Consider the following 22,581-nt stretch of genomic DNA (forward strand, 5'->3'; position numbering starts at 1 on the left):
CATGTGTTTATACACTATTCAGCATTTAACCATTAATTATTATTAATCTCCCTCCCCTCACCCTCAGCTGGCTGCCCCTGAGCCTGATTCTGCTGGAAGTTTCTTCCTGTTAAGAAGGGAGTTTTTCCTTCCCACTGTTGCAAAGTGGTTTCCCATAGGGGGATTGTTTTCTCTGAATGACTGTAAAATGTAAAGCTTCTTGAATGAACTCTTGTTGTGATTCAGTGTATGCAGATAAAACCGAATTGAATTGAGCTGAATTAGTGTTGGAAGACCTCAATAGTGCCCAGTCCAAATCGAGGATACAGGTTTGGTTTAAGAAGTGGATTAATTAAGACACAATGCCTTTGTTTGTATTGCATTTGGAGATCATTATGTCACAGGCTGGGTCTCTGACCCAGCGCTCTGAGTTCATGTTTGTATTTTTTTTCATTTTGATATGTGATTAGTTTTTGTGTCATTTCCTATCTAGCTTTAGTTTAAGCTGTTATTTATTATTGTTCCCTTGGTTTTCTATGTTTTGGGTTCTTGTATTATTCTTCACGTATTAGGTCTGTTTAGTTGTGTTGTCATGTCTAGTTTTAGTATTTCCTGTTTTATTCTGACAGTGTCATGTGTTCTTTGTTCATTGCATTTAGCTTTCCTCCTCCTGGTCCTGTCATTTAGGTTTATGTCAGTCAGCTGTTTCCCCCATGTGTCTCCACTTCCCCTGATCACCTCATGTATGTATTTAAGCCCTCTGTTTTCTGCATGTCATGGTCGGGTCGTCTGTTTACATCACCGCAGTCATGGTTATAGTTTTCGTCTGTTTAATCTCACCTCAGTCATAGTTATAGTTTTTTGGTCTTAGTACCTTTAGTGTTTTGTTTCTTAGTGTCTTGCCAGTTTAGTGTTTTTGGTCCCTTGGTTTATTTTCCTGCCGGCATCGCAATAAAGCTTCACCTTCTGTTAAAACCTTACTACTCCTCTTCGTCATCTGCTTTTGGGTCCTGTTTCCACACACACACCGGCGCACCCCGCCGTGACAGAACGACCCGACCAGTATGGACCCAGCGGATGTCTGCGAGGATTTTTTTGAGTTCAGCACTCAGGTGACCATTCTCCGCGGACAGTGGATTTGCTACTCCGCGTGCAGACAGGAGAATGAGAAGGAGTCAACCAGAGTCCAGCTAAAACAGATTTTGTCTGCATATCCTGCTTACGCGGCGGGATTGCCGGAGGATGTGCAGGATTTTGTTCGCACGGTTTTGCCACCGCAGCAGCATCAAAACCACGAACAGGAATCACTGCTGCTGCCTTGCGAGCCTGAGACGGTTCGGGTCGGTTCGCTGAGACTCGCCGCAGCGGTACCACCTCTCAGCTCATCAGTTTCCACACCCTCGTCACAGTCTTGTCACACTCTTGCCACGGTCCAACGCGAGGAAGCGCTGGACACCATAGATTTGGACCACGACGAACGTCAGACTATACTCAGCGCTCTATTGGAGGAGGAGCTCCGGTGGAAGCCATGGCTCATTCCGGAGCACGAGCACTCCTTCCGGGGAACTCGACTGGCTCTCGGGGGTCCCCGGAGCTGCCAGGGACTTCCACCCATCGCTCCGCCGTCTCCCACTGTCAAGAGAAAGCGGCGTGCGCGCCACCGACGCGCCGCACTACAAACGGAGGTGAGCGACTCTGTTTTTGCCCCTCACGTCTCCGCTAAGGAGGGTTCTGTGATTAAGACTGTGTTGCCGGTTGAGGGGCCCGGCTGTAAACTAATGAGCCATGCCAAGCCAAGCTCTGAGACTGAAATTATTTCTGCCACAGCGTTCGGGGTTCATGTGACTGCAAGTGAGGCTGCTAGCAGCAGCCCTACTAGCATGACAGCCAATGTCAACTCACAAGGGAAGACCTCCACGGACGGTGTTAATTTAACTTCTCCATGTATAGACCCTATTGAGAACTGTTGTTCCATAGAGTTTATTAACGAAACTTCACCAGTGCACAATGCAAATCACGAACCCCCTGGCGCAGTGTCCAGAGACTGTAACATTGTGACCAGCCCTTGTTTAAATTTATCTGTTAAGAATCAAAGTTATGTGAGTATTTTTCAAGAAAAGCAGCTTAACAACTCAGAGTCTGAGATTCTGTCTGAATCGTGCTGTACTGTGCAAAGCACCAGGTTGAATAGAGCTGAGAGAGAAGCCAAAGAGAACTTGGATCTTGTCCATGATGCTGTTAAATCAAAGACTGACTCTGTTTTAGCTCCTGTAACTGTGTTGCGAGAAATCAATATTCTGGATCCCATGGTTAATAACTGTAACCCATCTTTACAAACTGTTTTTCTGAAGACCAGTAATGATCCTGCTCGGGATTTAAGATCTGTTAGTGATCCGGTGAACTGTGAATTCATGGTCAAGTCGGTGTCTTGTGCGTCTAAATATGCTCACCTAGAGATGGTCATGAATCGCACTAAAGGAGCAACGAATAACTCGGGCTGCATTTCTGAGTCTTTAAGTGTTAAGCAAACTGTGTTGGCTGACATGACTTCTCCCATGAATGAAACGCAGTCAAAGCCATGTTATGAGTCAGAGAACACTGTGTTTAGCTCCACTGAGAAGACAACCACTGATAACGGAAGCTATGGTAATAACTTGATAAAACAAAGTACTGTTTCAGGTGTTGCTTCCATTGCTGGACCTCATGGAGCCAACGTTCCTGAGGTGGAAACTCGTGTCCTATGTACTGTAGGTTCCTGTGACGTGAAGGTTAAAAATAACAGGGTGTGTGACTCAACCGTGGAGACCAATAAAGAACTGCTAAGTGATGTTTCCACAGGCGGCACCCTGAACGTCATTCAGGTGGCCAGCTTGACACCCAGTCATTCTGAGAAATCTAGCACTATGACTGCTGATTCAAGGTCTGTAGACATTAATCCCACTCAGTTCATGGACACTTGTGGTAAAGAGGTGGGCACAGAGGACTGCCTTCCCCCCGCCCTCAACGAGTGTAAAATTGTGCCTCAGACTGTTTCTGTTCAGTCGCCAGCTCGGACTGCAGTTTTCCAGTCTCCAGTTCTGATATCCTCACGGTCCCCTCCTCAGCCACCACCTTCACCTGCTGAGAGCTCGGGGGAGCCATCTCAGCCGTCCGCAGCAGCCTTATCTGAGGACTCAAACAAACTCATTTCCCCCACTATAGGCTGTGTGTTGCTGCAACTTGAAAAGCAACCTGCCACGTCAGCTGGAGGGCCCGAGGAGCCCGTCCAGCCTCCTGCCACGTCAGCTGGAGGGCCCGAGGAGCCCGTCCAGCCTCCTGCCACGTCAGCTGGAGGGCCCGAGGAGCCCGTTCAGCCTCCTGTCTCCGCTGGAGGGCCCGAGGAGCCTGTTCAGCCTCACGCCGCATCAGCTGGAGGGCCCGAGGAGCCTGTCCAGCCGCCACCTGCGACCACCTCGTCGTCGCCTGGTCCGGCTGCATCCGAGTCTTCGTCGTCGCTTGGTCCGGCTGCATCCGCCTGTGCTTCTGCTACGCCCGGGCCGGCTGCATCCGCCTGTGCTTCTGCTACGCCCGGGCCGGCCTCTGCCTGTGCTTCTGCTACGCCTGGGCCTGCCTCTGCTTCAGCGTCGCCTGGTCCTGTGCCCTCCGAGCCTCGGCCGGTACGCCTGACACTTGGGCGCCGCCTTCGCCTTCCGCGCGGCCGGCCCCCTGATCGCCTGAGTCGCCGCCGTCGCCTTCCGCACGGCCGGCCCCCTGAGCTCATGGATTTTGGACTGCTGGACCGTTGGCCTCCTGGTCGGCCTCCTGAACTTTTGAACTTTCTCTTGTTTTGCTGTCGGCCTCCGGGGCGGCCGCCTGAACCGCTTCGCCATTCGCTCCTGTTCTGCCGGGTTCATGGTCGCCCTCCTGAAGCTGGGTCTCGGACTTTTGTGCCCTTGTTGTTTTTGGCCTGTGTGCTTCTGGTGCTTTGTTTTTGGTTTTGTTTCCGGCCCTCCGGCCTGGTCCCCCTCCGCCCGCCCCGGGTGGGTTGTTTTGTGTTTGTTTTCTTGTTGGTTTCGGGCGTCTGGAATCCGCCCTTGAGGGGGGGGCTCTGTCACAGGCTGGGTCTCTGACCCAGCGCTCTGAGTTCATGTTTGTATTTTTTTTCATTTTGATATGTGATTAGTTTTTGTGTCATTTCCTATCTAGCTTTAGTTTAAGCTGTTATTTATTATTGTTCCCTTGGTTTTCTATGTTTTGGGTTCTTGTATTATTCTTCACGTATTAGGTCTGTTTAGTTGTGTTGTCATGTCTAGTTTTAGTATTTCCTGTTTTATTCTGACAGTGTCATGTGTTCTTTGTTCATTGCATTTAGCTTTCCTCCTCCTGGTCCTGTCATTTAGGTTTATGTCAGTCAGCTGTTTCCCCCATGTGTCTCCACTTCCCCTGATCACCTCATGTATGTATTTAAGCCCTCTGTTTTCTGCATGTCATGGTCGGGTCGTCTGTTTACATCACCTCAGTCATAGTTATAGTTTTTTGGTCTTAGTACCTTTAGTGTTTTGTTTCTTAGTGTCTTGCCAGTTTAGTGTTTTTGGTCCCTTGGTTTATTTTCCTGCCGGCATCGCAATAAAGCTTCACCTTCTGTTAAAACCTTACTACTCCTCTTCGTCATCTGCTTTTGGGTCCTGTTTCCACACACACACCGGCGCACCCCGCCGTGACACATTATGCATGTGTGTGGATATTTTTTGCACTTACTAAATGTATTTATTTCTGTTCATCAAGAAATCCACAAAGTATACCAAGATATTAAAGAAACTGACTGCTGACAAACGTCTGTTTTTTTCTGTTTTCTTTTCTTATGACTGTGTAGTTTCTTTCTGACCTTCTTCCAGCCCACAGCTTAGACATTTCCACCTACTGCTAATCATTCACAACCATTCCAAAAATAGCCATCAAAATTCACTTCCATAAACAATAAGCCAGCTTCAGTTAACTCGTTAACTTGTTGGTAGACACTGAATGTTTCAAATATTACCAGCTTGTGTCTATTTTTGACTTGCAACCCCCCCACAGGGTAATTCTGTTTCTGTAATAAAGCCATTTCTTAGTTGTGAGAAAAGCAGCAACATATGAAACTGAGTGTAGAAATAACAGGACTTTGGCTGTGTCGACTTTTATGCATAGTGCTTTCCTTTCTTCCTTTTTACATCATCACGGTCAATTTAATTCTATTCAAGTTTTATTTATGTATCACCGATTCAAAACAGCAGTTGTTTTATATTGCAACACAAAGACCCTAACAAGAATTCATTGTAAATTCATTGTGGTGCACTTTCTAAGAAGAGAGCGTGTGACCTTGATGGCTCAGAGAACTGCAACGTTAGATAAGACAATGCAGGATAATAGGGCATGAATCAAAGCTTATAACTCACATTAACGGCAGGTAGGTTTGCAATTTGTGTCTTTAGCGGGAACCAGAACAGTGATCATTCATTTCTCAAGCATATATGAAAACCAAGTGCCAGTGAAGCTCTAGCTCCTTTGCACTTTTACATAAAAAGAAACTTTAAAATGGGTTCTAACCATAACATGAATCTAATTAGTTAAAAACAAAATCTATGTTTAAAATGAGAAAATGGCCAATAAAAGTATGAAAGAAACAGCTAGTACAACTTTAATTTGTCAGTTTTAGTTTAAGAGAAGAGGAAGTCAATGCCTGTTGTCTATCATGTTGCCAATAAGTGTCTAAGAAATTAACAATGAATGGATAAAAATATAAAAGCCCAAAATTCCTGTCATATCAGTGCACATGCGCCAACCAGCATGTGGCCTGTTACAGTTTCTCTGTCTTGGCCAGTGCAATCCTCTATGCTGTTGCATGCTGGAGGAGTAGATTGAGGGTTGCTGATGATAACAGACTCAATAAACTGATCCACAAGGCCAGTAATGTTGTGGGGATGGAGCTGGACTCTCTTAAGGTGGTGTCAGAGAGGCGGATGTTGTCCAAGATAAAGACAATGTTGGATAATACCTCCCACCCACTCCATGACATGCTGGTCAGTCACAGGAACACGTTCAGTAAAAGACTGAGATTACCAAAAAGCACCACTGAACAACACAGGAAACCATTCCTGCCTGTGGCCAGGTCCCTGTACAACTCCTCCATCTAACACACTGTAAACACTGCAATAGCTACACCCTTTCTGCACATGCTCTTCTTTCTTTCTTTCTTTCTTTTTCAGATATTAATCAGTAAGTGACTTATATGTATGTATATATATTGTGCTATTTCTAACTTCTTGAATTGTCTGTTTTTGTTACTGTTTGTACTGGAGCACTGTAACCAACATAATTTCCCCTAGGGATCAATAAAGTATTCTGATTCTGATATATGTATAAACTATATACAGTAGCTATGCTAACACATTTTTAATAACATCTGCATCCCCAATTCCCAAATTGTTGGGACAGTGTAAAATGTAAATAAAACAGAATGCAATGATTTGCACATATCACGAACCTGTATTTTATTCACTTTTATTCACATTGTCTAACACAGAAAACATACCAAATGTTTAAACTGAGACAATATAACTCTCATGAAAAACATTAGCTCATTTGAATGAGAGGGAACAAACTAGTGGAAAAGTAAGTAGTCCTAAAAAGAAACCACTACGGGAAAATTTATCCAGTTATTAGTTCAACTGGCAACAGATCTGTATTCAAGGCTGACTTCACTTCAGCATTGTTATAATACCACTAACAGCTGACTATGGAATATCAAGTAGTAGGAGAATTCATAATTGGATAAATTGAAGTAAATTGTTGCACGGCTACTTCATAAATTCTGTTTTCATGGATGCCTGGATGTTAAACTTAATTGTTACACCTGGTAGAGCAGCCACACTGATCGTTTTCTTAAAGATGAAAGTTTGTAGACAGTTTGTAACTCTCAGTGTTAGTTTGACTTTGGGACCTGAAGCAAAGTTTGGACCTGCTGAAAGTAACCCACTGTTTCACAAGTCTTTGTAAAAAATAATAATATAGTGTATGATGCAAAGAAGAAGAATGATCCAGACACACTGAATCTGTCACGGCGACGGATGGCCGGTACTGAATAGGACCCAGGTGCAGGAACCCAGAGCGGAGACGGTAGATGATTTAATAGTTTATTACGGTTAAGTGCAAGGGGAACAGAAAAAAAAGGGAAACGTGGCAAAGACAGAAAATGACGAGACGTGGAGCCTTGGTGTGGCGTGCCCAGGGGAACGTGGCTAGGGCGAGGGAACGAGGCCTGAGAAGTGGAACGGAGCTGAGTGGGGAACAGTCACACTGAGGGGAGAGGATATAGAAGTTAGGCAGGTAGTGAAGGCAGCTCAGAAGTGGCCAGTATAAGAGCAGCAATTCTTACTTTGCAGTTAGGGACCTGGAGTGTTTGAGAGGGGGATGATGAAGATCCAGGGGAGGCTGAGTGGCGTGGAAAGGCTGACCTGAGATCCGGGGCTCCAGATGGAGTGTGATGGCAGGAGGGCAGGCAGGTGAGGCACAGAGGGATTTCCAAAATGATCACTAGGTATTCCGAGTCCGGAGGTGGAGTGAGCCAGGGTGGGTACAGCGACTGTAGCACAAAAGAGTCTTAGTTAGTAAGATGACGCACAGCGAGAACTTGAAACACAAGACCTGTTACCAACATGGGTTGATGACGAACTGGCAGTGAGTGAACATCGATGTGTGGTTTAAATCCCTCTGGCTTGATAGCCTGCAATAGGCTCCAGGTGTGCAGGAGCTGGAGTTGGCCCTGCCCAGGGGCGGATCCCAGGTCAGTTCAGGAGCCTAATGGAAACTCCAGCCACCCACCGTAGACCATGACAGTACCCCGCCCTCAAGGGACGCCACCCGGCGGCCGACCGGTCCCCAGCCCGCGACGTGACCTGAAAAAATCAGAGACAAGAGCAGGATCAAGGATAAACGAGCGAGGAACCCAGGCACGTTCCTCAGGCCCATACCCCTCCCAGTCCACCAAAAACTGGCGACCCCGACCACGGCGACGGACGTCAACGATCCGCCGAACCGTATAGGCCGGATGACCATCGATGAGCCGGGCGGGCGGAGGGGGGTCGGAAGGCGGGCACAGCACGCTGGACAGCACAGGCCTGACTTGGGAAACATGAAAAACCGGGTGAATCCGCAGACTGGGAGGAAGCTCGAGCTTCACAGCAGAGGGCGAGATGACCGAGTGGATGACATACAGCCCAATAAACCGAGGAGCCAGCTTGCGGGAGGAAACTTTAAGGGGAACATCCTTAGCCGACAGCCACACCTTCTGCCCTGGAGCGTACCGAGGAGCTGGCGACCGTAGACGATCTGCATAGCGGCAGTGGCGGGCAGCAGCTTTCTTCAGTGCCTCCTGGGTCCGAGTCCAGACGCGGCGGCAGCGCTGGAGATGGTGCTGGACGGAAGGCACAGCCAAATCAGCCTCTTCCTCAGGGAAGAGGGGAGGCTGATAGCCCAGGGACGCTTCAAATGGAGAGAGACCAGTGGATGCGGAAACATGAGAATTGTGCGCATACTCCACCCATGGGAGATGTGCTGACCAGGTAGCCGGGTTATGGGAAACCATGCAGCGGAGCATGGACTCCAGCTCTTGGTTGAGCCTCTCAGTCTGCCCGTTGGTTTGAGGGTGGTAACCAGAACTGAGGTTGGCTCGAGCACCCAGGGCAGAGCAGAAAGATTTCCAAACCTGGGATGTAAACTGAGGTCCCCTGTCAGAAGTGACCTCGGCAGGAATCCCGTGGAGTTTGAAGACGTGGTCAACCATCAGTCTTGCAGTTTCCGTGGCAGTGGGTAGTTTCTCCAGGGCAACGAAGTGAGCTGCTTTTGAAAACCTGTCGATCACGGAGAGTATCACTGTTTTACCTGCTGACCTAGGCAGTCCAGTGACAAAGTCCAGGGAAATGTGGGACCAAGGACGAGAAGGTACGGCTAGAGGTTGCAGAAGACCGGATGGTCGCTGATTTCGGGTCTTGTTCCTGGCGCACACGTCACAGGCAGAGACGTAGTCCCGCACATCATGTTCCAGAGTTGCCCACCAGAAGTGACGACGTAGTAGTGCGATGGTGCGGCCGATTCCAGGATGGCAGGAAAACCGGGAGGTATGAGCCCACTTAATTACAGCCGAACGGGTTGCTGTGGGAACGAAGCGGCAGCCCGGAGGACCTGTGCCAGGGTCTGGTTCATCCAGTAAAGCACGCTGGATGGATTCCTCTATGTCCCAGGATAAAAACGCTACGCGGCAGGAGGCAGGAAGCACAGGAGCTGGTTCGGTGGGTTCAGTGTCTGGGTCGTAAAGACGAGACAGGGCATCAGCCTTGGCGTTCTTGGAACCTGGACGGAAAGAGATGGCAAACTTGAAGCGATCAAAGAACAGAGACCAACGGGCCTGGCGGGCGTTTAGACGCTTAGCTGTTTTGAGGTAAGTAAGGTTTTTATGATCTGTGAAGATGGTGAATGGGTGTTCAGCTCCTTCCAATAGGTGACGCCACTCTTCCAGGGCTAACTTAATAGCCAGCAACTCTCTGTCTCCTACATCATAGTTGCGTTCAGCTGACGAGAGTCGACGTGAAAAAAAGGCACATGGGTGTAACTTGGCCTTGGAACCTGAATGCTGTGAAAGGACCGCTCCGACGCCGACGTCGGACGCGTCTACCTCTAGAACAAATGGCTTGGAGTGATCTGGGTGACACAATACTGGAGCTGAAGTAAATAGGCGCTTGAGCCTACTGAATGCTACCTCAGCTTCAGGTGTCCAGATGAACTGTCTTTTGGTGGATGTGAGTGTAGTGAGAGGAGTGGCTACCTGGCTGTAGTTGCGAATAAACCTCCGGTAGAAATTGGCAAAGCCGAGGAAACGTTGTAAGTGCTTGCGTGACGTGGGCGTGGGCCACTCTAGGATCGTGCGGATCTTGGCTGGATCTGTCTTCACCTGCCCTCCTGCGAGTATATAGCCAAGAAAAGTGACAGATTGTGCATGAAACTCACATTTCTCGGCTTTGACGTAAAGTCGGTTTTCCAGGAGGCGTTGGAGGACTGCTCGGACGTGGACATGGTGTTCCTGGGGGGTCTTGGAGAAAATGAGTATGTCATCAAGATAAACAAAGACAAACTGGTTCAGGAAATCACGGAGCACGTCGTTGACCAGGTTCTGAAAGACAGCGGGGGCATTGGTTAACCCAAACGGCATGACCAAATACTCAAAATGACCTAGGGGCGTATTAAAAGCCGTTTTCCATTCGTCCCCTTCCCTGATGCGGACAAGGTGGTAGGCATTGCGGAGATCCAGTTTGGTGAATACGGTGACTTCATGGAGGGGTTCGAAGGCTGAGCTGATAAGGGGTAAAGGATATTTGCTTTTAATGGTGATGTCGTTTAACCCTCTGTAGTCTATGCATGGACGGAGTGATTTATCCTTCTTTTCCACAAAAAAGAAGCCGGCGGCCACTGGAGAGGAGGATGGGCGGATGATACCTGCAGCTAATGACTCGTGGATGTACTTTTCCATGGACTCTCTTTCTGGTCTGGAGATGTTGAATAGCCGGCTAGAGGGAAGCGGAGCACCAGGTAGAAGGTCGATAGCGCAGTCATAAGGCCTGTGGGGTGGTAAGGACGACGCTCTGTCTTTACTGAAAACTTCCTGGAGGTCATGGTACTCAGGTGGGACGAGTGTGAGGTCAACCGGATCAACGCCCGAGGTGTTAGTGTCAGGGGCCCCCGGCGGTAGGGCAGACTTGAGGCAGTGGGCTAGACAAAAGGGGCTCCAACTAGCGATTTTACTTCCAGACCAGTCTATATGAGGGTTATGTTTCTGTAGCCAGGGGTAGCCTAGGATGAGTGGTGAATCAGGAGAAGAGAAGGTGAACAAGGTAATGGCTTCATGGTGGTTTCCAGAGGTGACGAGGGTTACGGGGCCAGCCTGATGGGTTATCTGAGAGAATATTTGATCATTTAATGCGGTAACAGGGATGGGAGGATCGAGAGTCTTGAGTGGCAAATGAAGGCGTCTAGCGAGAGCTAAATCTATCAAATTTTGCTCTGCTCCGGAATCAACGAGAGCATGGAGGGGGTGAGAAACCTTATTTAGACACAGGGTGACTGGTAGAATTAACCGGGGTTTGGAACTGAAAGAGGATCCGCCCACCTGTATCCCCGAAATTACCGGCGGGCGTAGCCTTTTGGCCGAACCGAACACTGCGCTAACCTATGCTCCACTGAGCCACAGTAAAAACACGCGCCCGACCGAAGCCGTCGTTCTCGCTCCTCTGGTGTGAGACGAGAGCGGCCGATTAACATAGGCTCCGGAGCGGCGTCCGTTTCCACGGAAACGGGAGCGGATGTTGACACCGGACGTGACGGTGGAGGAAGTGAAAACGTACGAGGCGCAGGTTTACGATGTTTCTGATTCTTTTCGGCCTCCCTTTCCCTCAGACGATTATCTATCCTAAGGGAAAGGGAGACCAGGTCTTCAAAAGACTTGGGCTCATCGCGGGAAGCGAGCTGGTCTTTGAGCTCGTCGTTTAAGGCGCGACGGAACACTCCACGAAGGGCATGATCGGGCCAATTGGCCTCGGCGGCTGCAGTACGGAAGTCGATAATGAACTCCGCGACACTCCGGCTCCCCTGTTGCAACCCGAGCAACCTTTCATCAGAACTACCCTCCGATACTGGGTGAGTAAAGGTCTTTTTAAACTCGCACAGAAAATCATCAAACGAGCAGGTTGGGAGCGGGTGAGCCGACAGGTACGCCTCGGCCCATAACAGCGCCTTGCCCTGTAGCTTAGCCACCAGATATGCTACCCGAGCTGATTCGCTAGTAAATGAACGGGGTGAATGCGTGAACGCGAGAGAACATTTCAGTAGAAAGGCCGTACAGCGGCCCCGCTCCCCAGAGTACGGCTCGGGTTCTGGGAATGCAGCATCGCGAAACACGGAGCCCGAAGGGGTCGGAGCTGGGGAGGACTGGGGAGGTTCTGCCACGGGTGCAGGGGACGCGGAGGATGGGCCTGGAGGAGGGGAAAGAGCCGACTGAATCTCCTGCAGGGAAGCTAAGATCCTAGCCTGGGTCTCGCCTATGGCTTGACACCTGTTGTCGAGAACCTGCAACGCTTGCTCATGAGCCCCTAAAATGGCTCCCTGCTTGGAGACTGCTGCACGTACTGGGTCTGCTGAGTCCATTTGTTGGCCAGTTCGTACTGTCACGGCGACGGATGGCCGGTACTGAATAGGACCCAGGTGCAGGAACCCAGAGCGGAGACGGTAGATGATTTAATAGTTTATTACGGTTAAGTGCAAGGGGAACAGAAAAAAAAGGGAAACGTGGCAAAGACAGAAAATGACGAGACGTGGAGCCTTGGTGTGGCGTGCCCAGGGGAACGTGGCTAGGGCGAGGGAACGAGGCCTGAGAAGTGGAACGGAGCTGAGTGGGGAACAGTCACACTGAGGGGAGAGGATATAGAAGTTAGGCAGGTAGTGAAGGCAGCTCAGAAGTGGCCAGTATAAGAGCAGCAATTCTTACTTTGCAGTTAGGGACCTGGAGTGTTTGAGAGGGGGATGATGAAGATCCAGGGGAGGCTGAGTGGCGTGGAAAGGCTGACCTGAGATCCGGGGCTCCAGATGGAGTGTGATGGCAGGAGGGCAGGCAGGTGAGGCACAGAGGGATTTCCAAAATGATCACTAGGTATTCCGAGTCCGGAGGTGGAGTGAGCCAGGGTGGGTACAGCGACTGTAGCACAAAAGAGTCTTAGTTAGTAAGATGACGCACAGCGAGAACTTGAAACACAAGACCTGTTACCAACATGGGTTGATGACGAACTGGCAGTGAGTGAACATCGATGTGTGGTTTAAATCCCTCTGGCTTGATAGCCTGCAATAGGCTCCAGGTGTGCAGGAGCTGGAGTTGGCCCTGCCCAGGGGCGGATCCCAGGTCAGTTCAGGAGCCTAATGGAAACTCCAGCCACCCACCGTAGACCATGACAGAATCAGAATCATAATATTTTATTAGTCCCTGAGGAAATTACGTAAAAGAGAAAACGTAAAGTAAGAGTAAAAGAGAAAGAAAAGTTAAAGTATGGAGAAAAAAGCAGGAGCAACTGATGGTTCATGCATGCATACTATATATGTTGCTGTCTTCTTTGGGCCAAAGCTCATTTAAAATAGAAATAGGCAAAGAAGAAAAGAGTGGTCAGACAATTCTAACATTTTTCTGGAAAACATGGATGCTGCATGCTCCAGACCACAGAAAAGAGGACCATCTTGTTATCAGTGCTCAGTTCAAAGGGTTGCATCTCTGATGGTTTGGGGGTGCATTGGGAATAAAATCAGAACAAAAAGAGTCTCTGAGCTCAAATAAAACAACAAATATAGTCCAGGGGCCTGGTCCATGGAGCTAAACAGAAGGCAGCGCAGATCAGGGAGTCAGCTTGAATACTGGCTTGATTCAGAGGCAGGGACTGCTGACAACATAGTTCACGGGGTCTGCCAGGAGGTCAATAGCTAAGATGGAGAAACTCTGGAGGCTCGCTGAGTGGGCATCAACAGAGATGGAGTAACTATGGAGGCCAGCGGCTGATGATGGTGAGGGAGACCCTCAAGTGGCTTCGATGGCAGCCTACAATGGCGATGGCCAAGGAGACGCACCTCTGGCTTGGGCTGGCTTAGCAGAGAACCCAACGAGCTTAACTTGGGACAGGGACTGTGGCTGTTCTTGCTTTAGATTCTCCAGGGGGGCAGAGCTAACTGGGGGCTGTAGCCCTGTCTCTGGGGATGTGTTGGCCAGACTTACAGTCACTGGGCATTTTAGCACAAGAATTTACCAAACAGTTCATTACAGAGGTTGGCTCACAGCTTGTGCCAAACATTCCATGTTGGGAAATGTTGGGAACAGGTTGTAAATGTCTCCTGTGAGTCTTTAGCATTAACTATGCCCTGGCAGTATTCCAGAAGCTGGGTAAACATTTCCTCTGAAGCCTCTGAAAATCAGAGTTTTGCACCTGATTCTTCACAGCCTCCTTGATGGAAGAAATTAGATTGAAGAAAGAAAGAGCAGGCATAAACTTTTCAGGTTTATGAAAAATGCAGGAACTACTGATGACATGGCATCGTCTGTGGAATGGTTTTTCCTGTGGGTATACTGGTGTGGATCCACAGTGACATCGATGTCCTTTATCAGGGCTATAACCAGCCGTTTGAAGCACTTCGTGACCATGAGGGTGGAGGCCACCATCTTTTAGTCATTCAGTCATTTTTGGGAATTCAATTAGAATAAATTTATTTCAGTTTCAAGTGTTACTTATATAGCACTAAATCACAATAACAGCTGCCTCGAGGAGCTGTATGTTGTATGGGCAAGACCCTATAATGATATAAATGAGGGTGATTATGGCAGGTATTGTTGCCTGTGAGAGAGAGGCGTCCGGGATTTCAGTCAGCACCTCCAACAGATTAAACAGCATAAATGAACAACATTTATGTTTCATTTAGTTGTTTAGACCCATGAAGAACAGTAACCCTCAGAGCAGCAGCAGCACAACAAAACCCAGTGGAGCTTTTACTGGAGCATTTCACAATAAACCTGTCTGTACTTCTTCTTTAACTACTATTAGATGTAAACAATCGTGAAAAACACCACTGTAAACTTGCAAGACAGTGCGGCCGGCTTTGACAGTCAAATATTCTCAGGACCTCGACACCGTGACTGTTTACCAAAACCAAGATTTGTACCAACTTTTGTTTATGTACACATCCTGGATATTTCCCTGCCAGATGGTCTCGATACACATGAAAGCGTGGCATGCCATCGATCTGGATGGTTGAATCTGCTGCTGTTTAGCAAGGTTCCCAAAAGTCAAAGTACAGCACAGTTCTTCAACTTCCTGAAAACCCCAAACCTTGTCCACCTTGTTGTCCAGTGAGTGGACCAGAAAAAGAGACAGGATCAGTCTGTTAGCTTTTGGAATGGCTATCAAGCCAACTTCCTGATCTCTCCATTGCATAAGCTTCCTATTGCCTCCTGGCTGCTGTACCAGGGTGTGCTCTAGGGATTTTATGGTTAAACTCCCTTATCTCAGTGAGGTCAATCTTTCTGTACATCATACCTTTGAAAACTAAGAATCCGCTGCAATGCTATGCACCATCATTGTATATGACACCCCAACTTCTCATGAATGATTATTGATTAATCTTCAAGTGAAAACATCTTGTTAAGTTTTGGTTAGATTTCAAGTTAAACTTCTCCTGACTTCTCTTGTGTTACCATAGTGATGTTTTAGCACATTACACATTTAGCTACAGTTTTCTGCATGAAGGGACTATTAAGTTACCCTGTTAATTAAACACATTATCTTAAACAGTTACCCAGTGCACTGAAGTATGGCATCAAGGGGCCTTTGCCAAATGATCATCAGTGACAAGTTTGGAGTGAGACTTGAACCATTTAGATTTGCAGTTGCAGGATACAGCACCAACAACGGTACAGCAACAGAGTGTTGCCACTCTCAGCAGGATTTGGTCGAGCTAATCTAAACTGTTTTACAATTTCTGTTTATGCATGAGCGATAAAAAACGTTTTTATTGTACAATAAATTCAAAAGAGGAACTGACCTATTTTCGACACTGGTGAAAGTTTTTTCAATGGTCACAATTTTTATAGATGCAAGGTAACTTTAACCTAATATTTTTGCTTTAAAATATCATTAGCTATTTCCTGAACACCCAAAACTGGGATATATATATATATATATATATATATATATATATATATATATATATATATATATATATATATATATATATATATTAGGGGTGCAACGATACACAAAATTCACGGTTCGGTTCGGTTCGATACTTTGGTGTCACGGTTCGATATTTTTTCGATACAAAAAAATGTTCATGCATTTTTAATTTGTCATTTATTAAAATTATAAATATATATTTTAACTCAAAAGTACAGTTTTTAAATTTAACCCTAACCCTTGTGCGTGTTTTTTATTTTGACAGCGAATGCGCACCTGCGGACCACTTATGTGCAGCCCTGGTTATTTAGCTCGTCATATTGCAGCCACAGAAATTATTTTGTCCATGAAACCATAAAGCTGCACTTTCTTTTTGCCTTATAGTCTGATTTGTCATAACTTTTCCGTTTTGTGGTAAGCTTTTCTTTGGCTGTCACTTCTTCACCCTGACCTGTCTTATTTGGCTCAGCAGAACTGAAATGCTTTTACACACGCACTCACATAAGCTCAGCGATTCTCTGCACGATCAACCTCTCACATGTTTAAGCTGCGGGAGATTTCACTTGTCATGTTTGCATAGTAAGCTAACGATTAATAAGACGATGTCAGAGGAATTGGTGCACAAATTATCATCACTCACAGATCAGTGCTGTCGCTCTCTATACACAGTTCGCACGATTGCAAAGTGAAAGCAAAAAAACAAGCGCAAATTCAAACGCGATTTCAATATGTCACATATTGACAGTGGCTCACCGATGCCAATGACATAATTACCCAGCTACATTTCTGAAAGAATGCAAAAGCATTGACATATATTTTTCCTACAATAGCCCGACGGGCAGGGAAGAGGAAGATTTTGGTAGCCCGACTGAAAAAATCGCTAGCTCCGGGACGTCGGGCTAGCGATATTGCGAGCCCTGTATCTGATTGAGGAATCACTCATCTTTGGAAAAGAGAGTTTATTACAGAGAAATGGCTCTTTCCAAAATAAAAGCTATACTATCCGCTTCTTCTGGGCTATATTCTCAGCAGCATAAGGAGAATCATGTGCTAACAGCTGTCTAAATGACTCGGCTAAAGTTAGTAGCATGCTTGCTTTTTTTTGTCTGCTTCCACTTGTCTTTGCACTAGGATGATGTCGGCGTAAATGTGCAGTCATATCCGTCGTGTTCCCAATAGTGCTTTCAGGTTAATCTCGTTGAAATGACCTTAACGCCACAACACGGCAAATCTCCGTTAACGAGCTACCGCCGATCGCTCCGTGCATGGGGCTAGACGGCCAACACGTTAACGAGCTAACTGCGCTAGCACACTAGTTCACACCAATGTAATTGAGCATTGCATGGCACATCCAACATACTGTTTTACTTTAGTCCATGACTCGCTTACCTTCAGGGTCATACGTCACATGAAAACCAAAATAATTCCAAACGCCAGATCTGAATGAGGTTCAATTTGCCGGTTGCAAGGAGAGCTTAACTTCTGTCTCGCTAGCTTGCCCTGCGCTCTTCCTTCTGACTATGCTGTCTGTGTTGAGCGCTCAGTGGATCTGCGCTGGACAGTGCAGCCTAGGCGGAGTAGTCGAACACAGATTCACTGAGCGCTCAACACAGACAGCATCGTCAGAAGGAAAATTGATAAAATAAATTACAAATGTTGTATTGTTCGATACATATGCGCACCGAACCGAAAGCACTGTATCGAACGGTTCAATATCGATACGAATATCGTTGCACCCCTAATATATATATTAGGGGTGCATTCGGTTTGGTACGCATATGTATCGAACAATACAAAATTTGTAATTTATTTTATCAACTTTCCTTCTGACGATGCTGTCTGTGTTGAGCGCTCAGTGAATCTGCGTTCGACTACTCCGCCTAGGCTGCACTGTCGAGCGTAGATCCTCTGAGCGCTCAACACAGACAGCATCGTCAGAAGGAAGAGCGCAGGGCAAGCTAGCGAAACGGAAGTTAAGCTCTCCTTGCAACATGGCAAATTGAACCTCCCCCACCCTCATTCAGATCTGGCGTTTGGAATTATTTTGGTTTTCATGTGACGTATGACCCTGAAGGTAAGCGCGTCATGGCCTAAAGTAAAACAGTATGTTGGATGTGCCACGCAATGCTCAATTACATGGGTGGGAACTAGTGTGTTAGCACAGTTAGCTCGTTAACGTGTTGGCCGTCTAGCCCCACGCACGGGGCGATCAGGGGTAGCTCGTTAACGGAGATTTGCCGTGTTGTGGCGTTAAGGTCATTTCAACGAGATTAATGCTCACAGCACTAGTGGGAACACAACGAATATGACTGCACATTTACGCCGACATCATCCTAGTGCAAAGACAAGTGGAAGCAGACAAAAACAACAAGCATGCTACTAACTTTACCCGAGTCATTTAGACAGCCGTTAGCACATGATTCTCCTTATGGGGACCTGATATGTTTAATATGCTGCTGAGAATATAGCCCAGAAGAAGCGGATAGTATAGCTTTTATTTTGGAAAGAGCCATTTCTCTGTAGTAAACTCTCTTTTCCAAAGATGAGTGATTCCTCAATCAGATACAGGGCTCGTAATATCTCTAGCCCGACGTCTTGGGGCTAGCGATTTTTCCAGTCGGGCTACCAAAATCTATCTCTTCCCTGCCCGTCGGGCTATTGTAGGAAGGAAAAATATATGTCAATGCTTTTGCATTCTTTCAGAAATGTAGCTGGGTAATTATGTCATATGTGACATATTGAAATCGCGTTTGAATTGCGCTTGTTATTTTGCTTTCACTTTGCAATCGCATGAACTGTGTATAGAGAGCGACAGCACTGATTGGTGAGTGACGATAATTTGTGCACCAATTCCTCTGACATCGTCTTATTAATCGTTAGCTTACTATGCAAACATGACAAGTGAAATCTCCCGCAGCTTAAACATGTGAGAGGTTGATCGCGCAGAGAATCGCTGAGCTTATGTGAGTGCGTGTGTAAAAGCAGCAGGATATATATTTTAGTTCTGCTGAGCCAAATAAGACAGGTCAGGGTGAAGAAGTGACAGCCAAAGAAAAGCTTACCACAAAACGGAGAAGTTATGACAAATGAGACTATAAGGCAAAAAGAAAGTGCAGCTTTATGGTTTCATGGACAAAATAATTTCTGTGGCTGCAATATGACGAGCTAAATAACCAGGGGTGCACATAAGTGGTCCGCAGGTGCGCATTCGCTGTCAAAATAAAAAACACGCACAAGGGTTAGGGTTAAATTTAAAAACTGTACTTTTGAGTTAAAATATATATTTATAATTTTAATAAATGACAAATTAAAAAGGCATGAACATTTTTTTGTATCGAAAAAATATCGAACCGTGACAAAAAGTATCGAACCGAACCGTGAATTTTGTGTATCGTTGCACCCCTAATATATATATATATATATATATATATATATACAGTTGTGGTCAAAAGTTTACATACACTTGTAAAGAATATAATATAATGGCTCTACCGAGTGTCCCGTTATTTCTAAAACTCTAATTTTTCTCTGATAGAGTGATTGGAACAGATACTTCTTTGTCACAAAAAACATTCATGAAGTTTGGTTCTTTTATGACTTTATTATGGGTTAACAGAAAAAAGTGATCACATCTGCTGGGTCAAAAATATACATACAGCAGTGCTAATATTTGGTTACATGTCCCTTAGCCATTTTCACTTCAATTAGGCGCTTTTGGTAGCCATCCACAAGCTTCTGGTTGAATCTTTGACCACTCCTCTTGACAGAATTAGTGCAGTTCAGTTAAATTTGATGGCTTTCTGACATGGACTTGTTTCTTCAGCATTGTCCACATGTTTTCAATGGGGTTTAAGTCAGGACTTTGGGAAGGCCATTCTAAAACCCTTATTCTAGCCTGACTTAGCCATTCCTTTACCACTTTTGATGTGTGTTTGGGATCATTGTCCTGTTGGAACACCCAACTGTGCCCAAGACCCAACCTTCGTGCTGATGATTTTAGGTTATGTTGAAGAATGTGAAGGTAATCCTCCTTCTTCATTGTCCCATTTACTCTCTGTAAAGCACCAGTTCCATTGGCAGCAAAACAGCCCCACAGCATAATACTCCCACCACCATGCTTGATTGTAGGCATGGTGTTCTTGGGGTTAAAGGCCTCACCTTTTCTCCTCCAAACATATCGCTGGGCATTGTGGCCAAAAAGCTCGATTTTTGTTTCGTCTGACCACAGAACTTTCCTCCAGAAGGTCTTATCTTTGTCCATGTGATCAGCAGCAAACTTCAGTCGAACCTTAAGGTGCCGCTTTTGGAACTAGGGCTTCCTTCTTGCACGGCAGCCTCTCAGTCCATGGAGATGCAAAACACGTATGACTGTGGACAATAACACCTGTGTTCCAGCAGCTTCTAATTCTTGGCAGATCTGCTTTTTGGTGATTCTTGGTTGACTCTTCACCCTCCTGACCAATTTTCTCTCAGCAGCAGGTGATAGCTTGCGTTTTCTTCCTGATCTTGGCAGTGACGAAACAGTGCCATGCACTTTATACTTACAAACAATTGTTTGCACTGTTGCTCTTGGGACATGCAGCTGCTTTGAAATGGCCCCAAGTGACTTTCCTGACTTGTTCAAGTTAATAATTCGCTTTTTCAGATCCATGCTAAGCTCCTTTGACTTTCCCATTGTAGCGTTTGTGGGCGTTTGTATCCAATGAGCCCTATTTAACTGGCCTAAGAGAAGTCAGCAGCTGTAGTCACTCATAATCACTCACAAGAAGTTAAGAGGCCATGCTATGAAGCTCAGTTCACTGACAACTTTGTAAGTCACCAAAATTGCTAATTCATGTTGCTGTATGTATATTTTTGACCCAGCAGATGTGATCACTTTTTTCTGTTAACCCATAATAAAGTCATAAAAGAACCAAACTTCATGAATGTTTTTTGTGACAAAGAAGTATCTGTTCCAATCACTCTATCAGAGAAAAATCAGAGTTTTAGAAATAACGGGACACTCGGTAGAGCCATTATATTATATTCTTTACAAGTGTATGTAAACTTTTGACCACAACTGTATATATATATATATATATATATATATATATATATATATATGCACACACACACACCTATCAGGAGGTAATTTAAATAAATTTGATTACAATTGACCTGTACCCTTCTATATTACGAAGCAAGTCAGTCTGCTCTGAGCTGATGTGTTGAAAGCAGGACAGATGGCCGCACTGTGGACTTGTTCTTACTTTATATGGTCAAAAACCTTTATTCTTGGTCTATAAGCCACATTTTCCCATTCAGACACTCTTATAATACAAGCACTTTCTAACCATCAAACTCACACTGATGGATGATTTGGTATCTTGCCCAAGGACATTTCAACATGCAGATTGGAACAGCTGGGGATTGAACCACCAACCTTCCAAGCTGCTCTACCTCCTGAGAAACAGCTGCCCCTAATTGTGATGGCAGGCAACAATATCAGAGCATTCTCAGAGCTGCAGGTCTCGGGGGTTGTTCCTGGTGTGCAATCGATGCCACGTTAGCATCAATCCTAAACAAAGGAACAACCCACCTACTATGAACCATGTTTTCTTTTTCAAGATGCGCATATAAGTTAAGCATGACAATAAAAGAAAGAACATGCAAAATCTAAATGCATGTGGAGGCCATGTGTCCTCAGTTAGTGAGCTGTGATACCTGGCTCACTGTGGCTATTCATGGATTCATTTATGAGTCAATATCGGATGACAAAATGACAGCTCAAATATTTCAACTTGATCAAATATACATCATCTTTATGCCCCTCTTCTCTGAGGGACTCAGATGCTGCAGTCTTTGCAGTATGTGTAAGAAAGCCTCCTGCTGACTTCCTGGTAGCTCCATACACGTGCACTTTGTTAGTCTGCTTTAAAAAACCTAAAAACTAACTGTAATTCATTGTCAGTAGGCACACCTTTCTGAAATTATAGCAAATTCTGTTCTAACCTTCAGTGAACAATCCTTGTATATTTCTGTCCTAAACTGATCCCAGATGCACATGACACCTCATACCTTCCCCTTCCCTCTGGCTCTGGAAAGACTAGCATACACATGTTGTAAATGTGACCTCTCTAGTGCAACCTTTGAACAGATAAGGCTATTTTCACACAACAGGAGTGGGAATGCATATATTTAGCATTAGTTCATGTTATTTTTAACACAAATGGCCTAAATACAGCAAGGAAGTACTTTTTGTCACTACCGGTCTTTCTTACTGTTCACATAAAAAATCAGGTGTTACATGCAGTTTAAATATTTCCCTAACAGTCTGATTTAACTACACCAGGCCTTTATATAGATTGGTGTTGTAGATTTACTTTATTGAGTTATTAAAATGCTTCACTGTAGCAGCTGCTGGAAACTTTATCGTGGCCTCTAATTAACTCTGGATTTCTATCAGTTAACAGATTTCATTATTATTGTTATCTTTTTTCTTTTCACCTGTAGAGAGATAGAACTTTGTTATAAGCTATATTTAAATTAAATCTTTTATAAAGATTATTAGCATACCATTTGAGCTTATTATTAAGTAATCGATAGACCCGTTGAACCTTTTGAATTTTCAAAGCACGATGTTTCAGATTGAAGGAAGCATCATAATAATAATATTAATAAAAGAGATTTGAAATCCAGAAATAATCCAATCGTAAAGCAGGATGGGTATAGCTGACATGCTGAACAAAGGAGATGGATTCTGAGTTGAGACTTGAACTTTGTAAAATTATCAAACTGATGAAGGTGTCGCCATGATGTTTGGTTTGAAGCTAGGAGCACTCAGGATGATGCTGAGCAT

At 45.7% G+C, this 22,581-nt stretch overlaps 1 protein-coding gene across 1 annotated transcript; it reads left to right on the top strand.

Annotated features, from left to right (window-relative positions):
* The first annotated feature begins 771 nt into the window (after positions 1–771).
* LOC113013413 (uncharacterized) lies at positions 772–2,650 on the top strand. The gene is made up of 2 exons (XM_026154289.1): positions 772–1,664; positions 1,807–2,650. The coding sequence occupies exons 1-2, from the start codon at positions 1,044–1,046 to the stop codon at positions 1,822–1,824; spliced, it is 639 nt and encodes a 212-aa protein (XP_026010074.1). The 5' UTR covers positions 772–1,043; the 3' UTR covers positions 1,825–2,650.
* The last annotated feature ends 19,931 nt before the right edge of the window (positions 2,651–22,581 follow it).

This window comes from Astatotilapia calliptera, chromosome 20 (genome assembly GCF_900246225.1).
Source record: "Astatotilapia calliptera chromosome 20, fAstCal1.2, whole genome shotgun sequence".
NCBI classification, from domain to species: Eukaryota; Metazoa; Chordata; class Actinopteri; order Cichliformes; family Cichlidae; genus Astatotilapia; species Astatotilapia calliptera.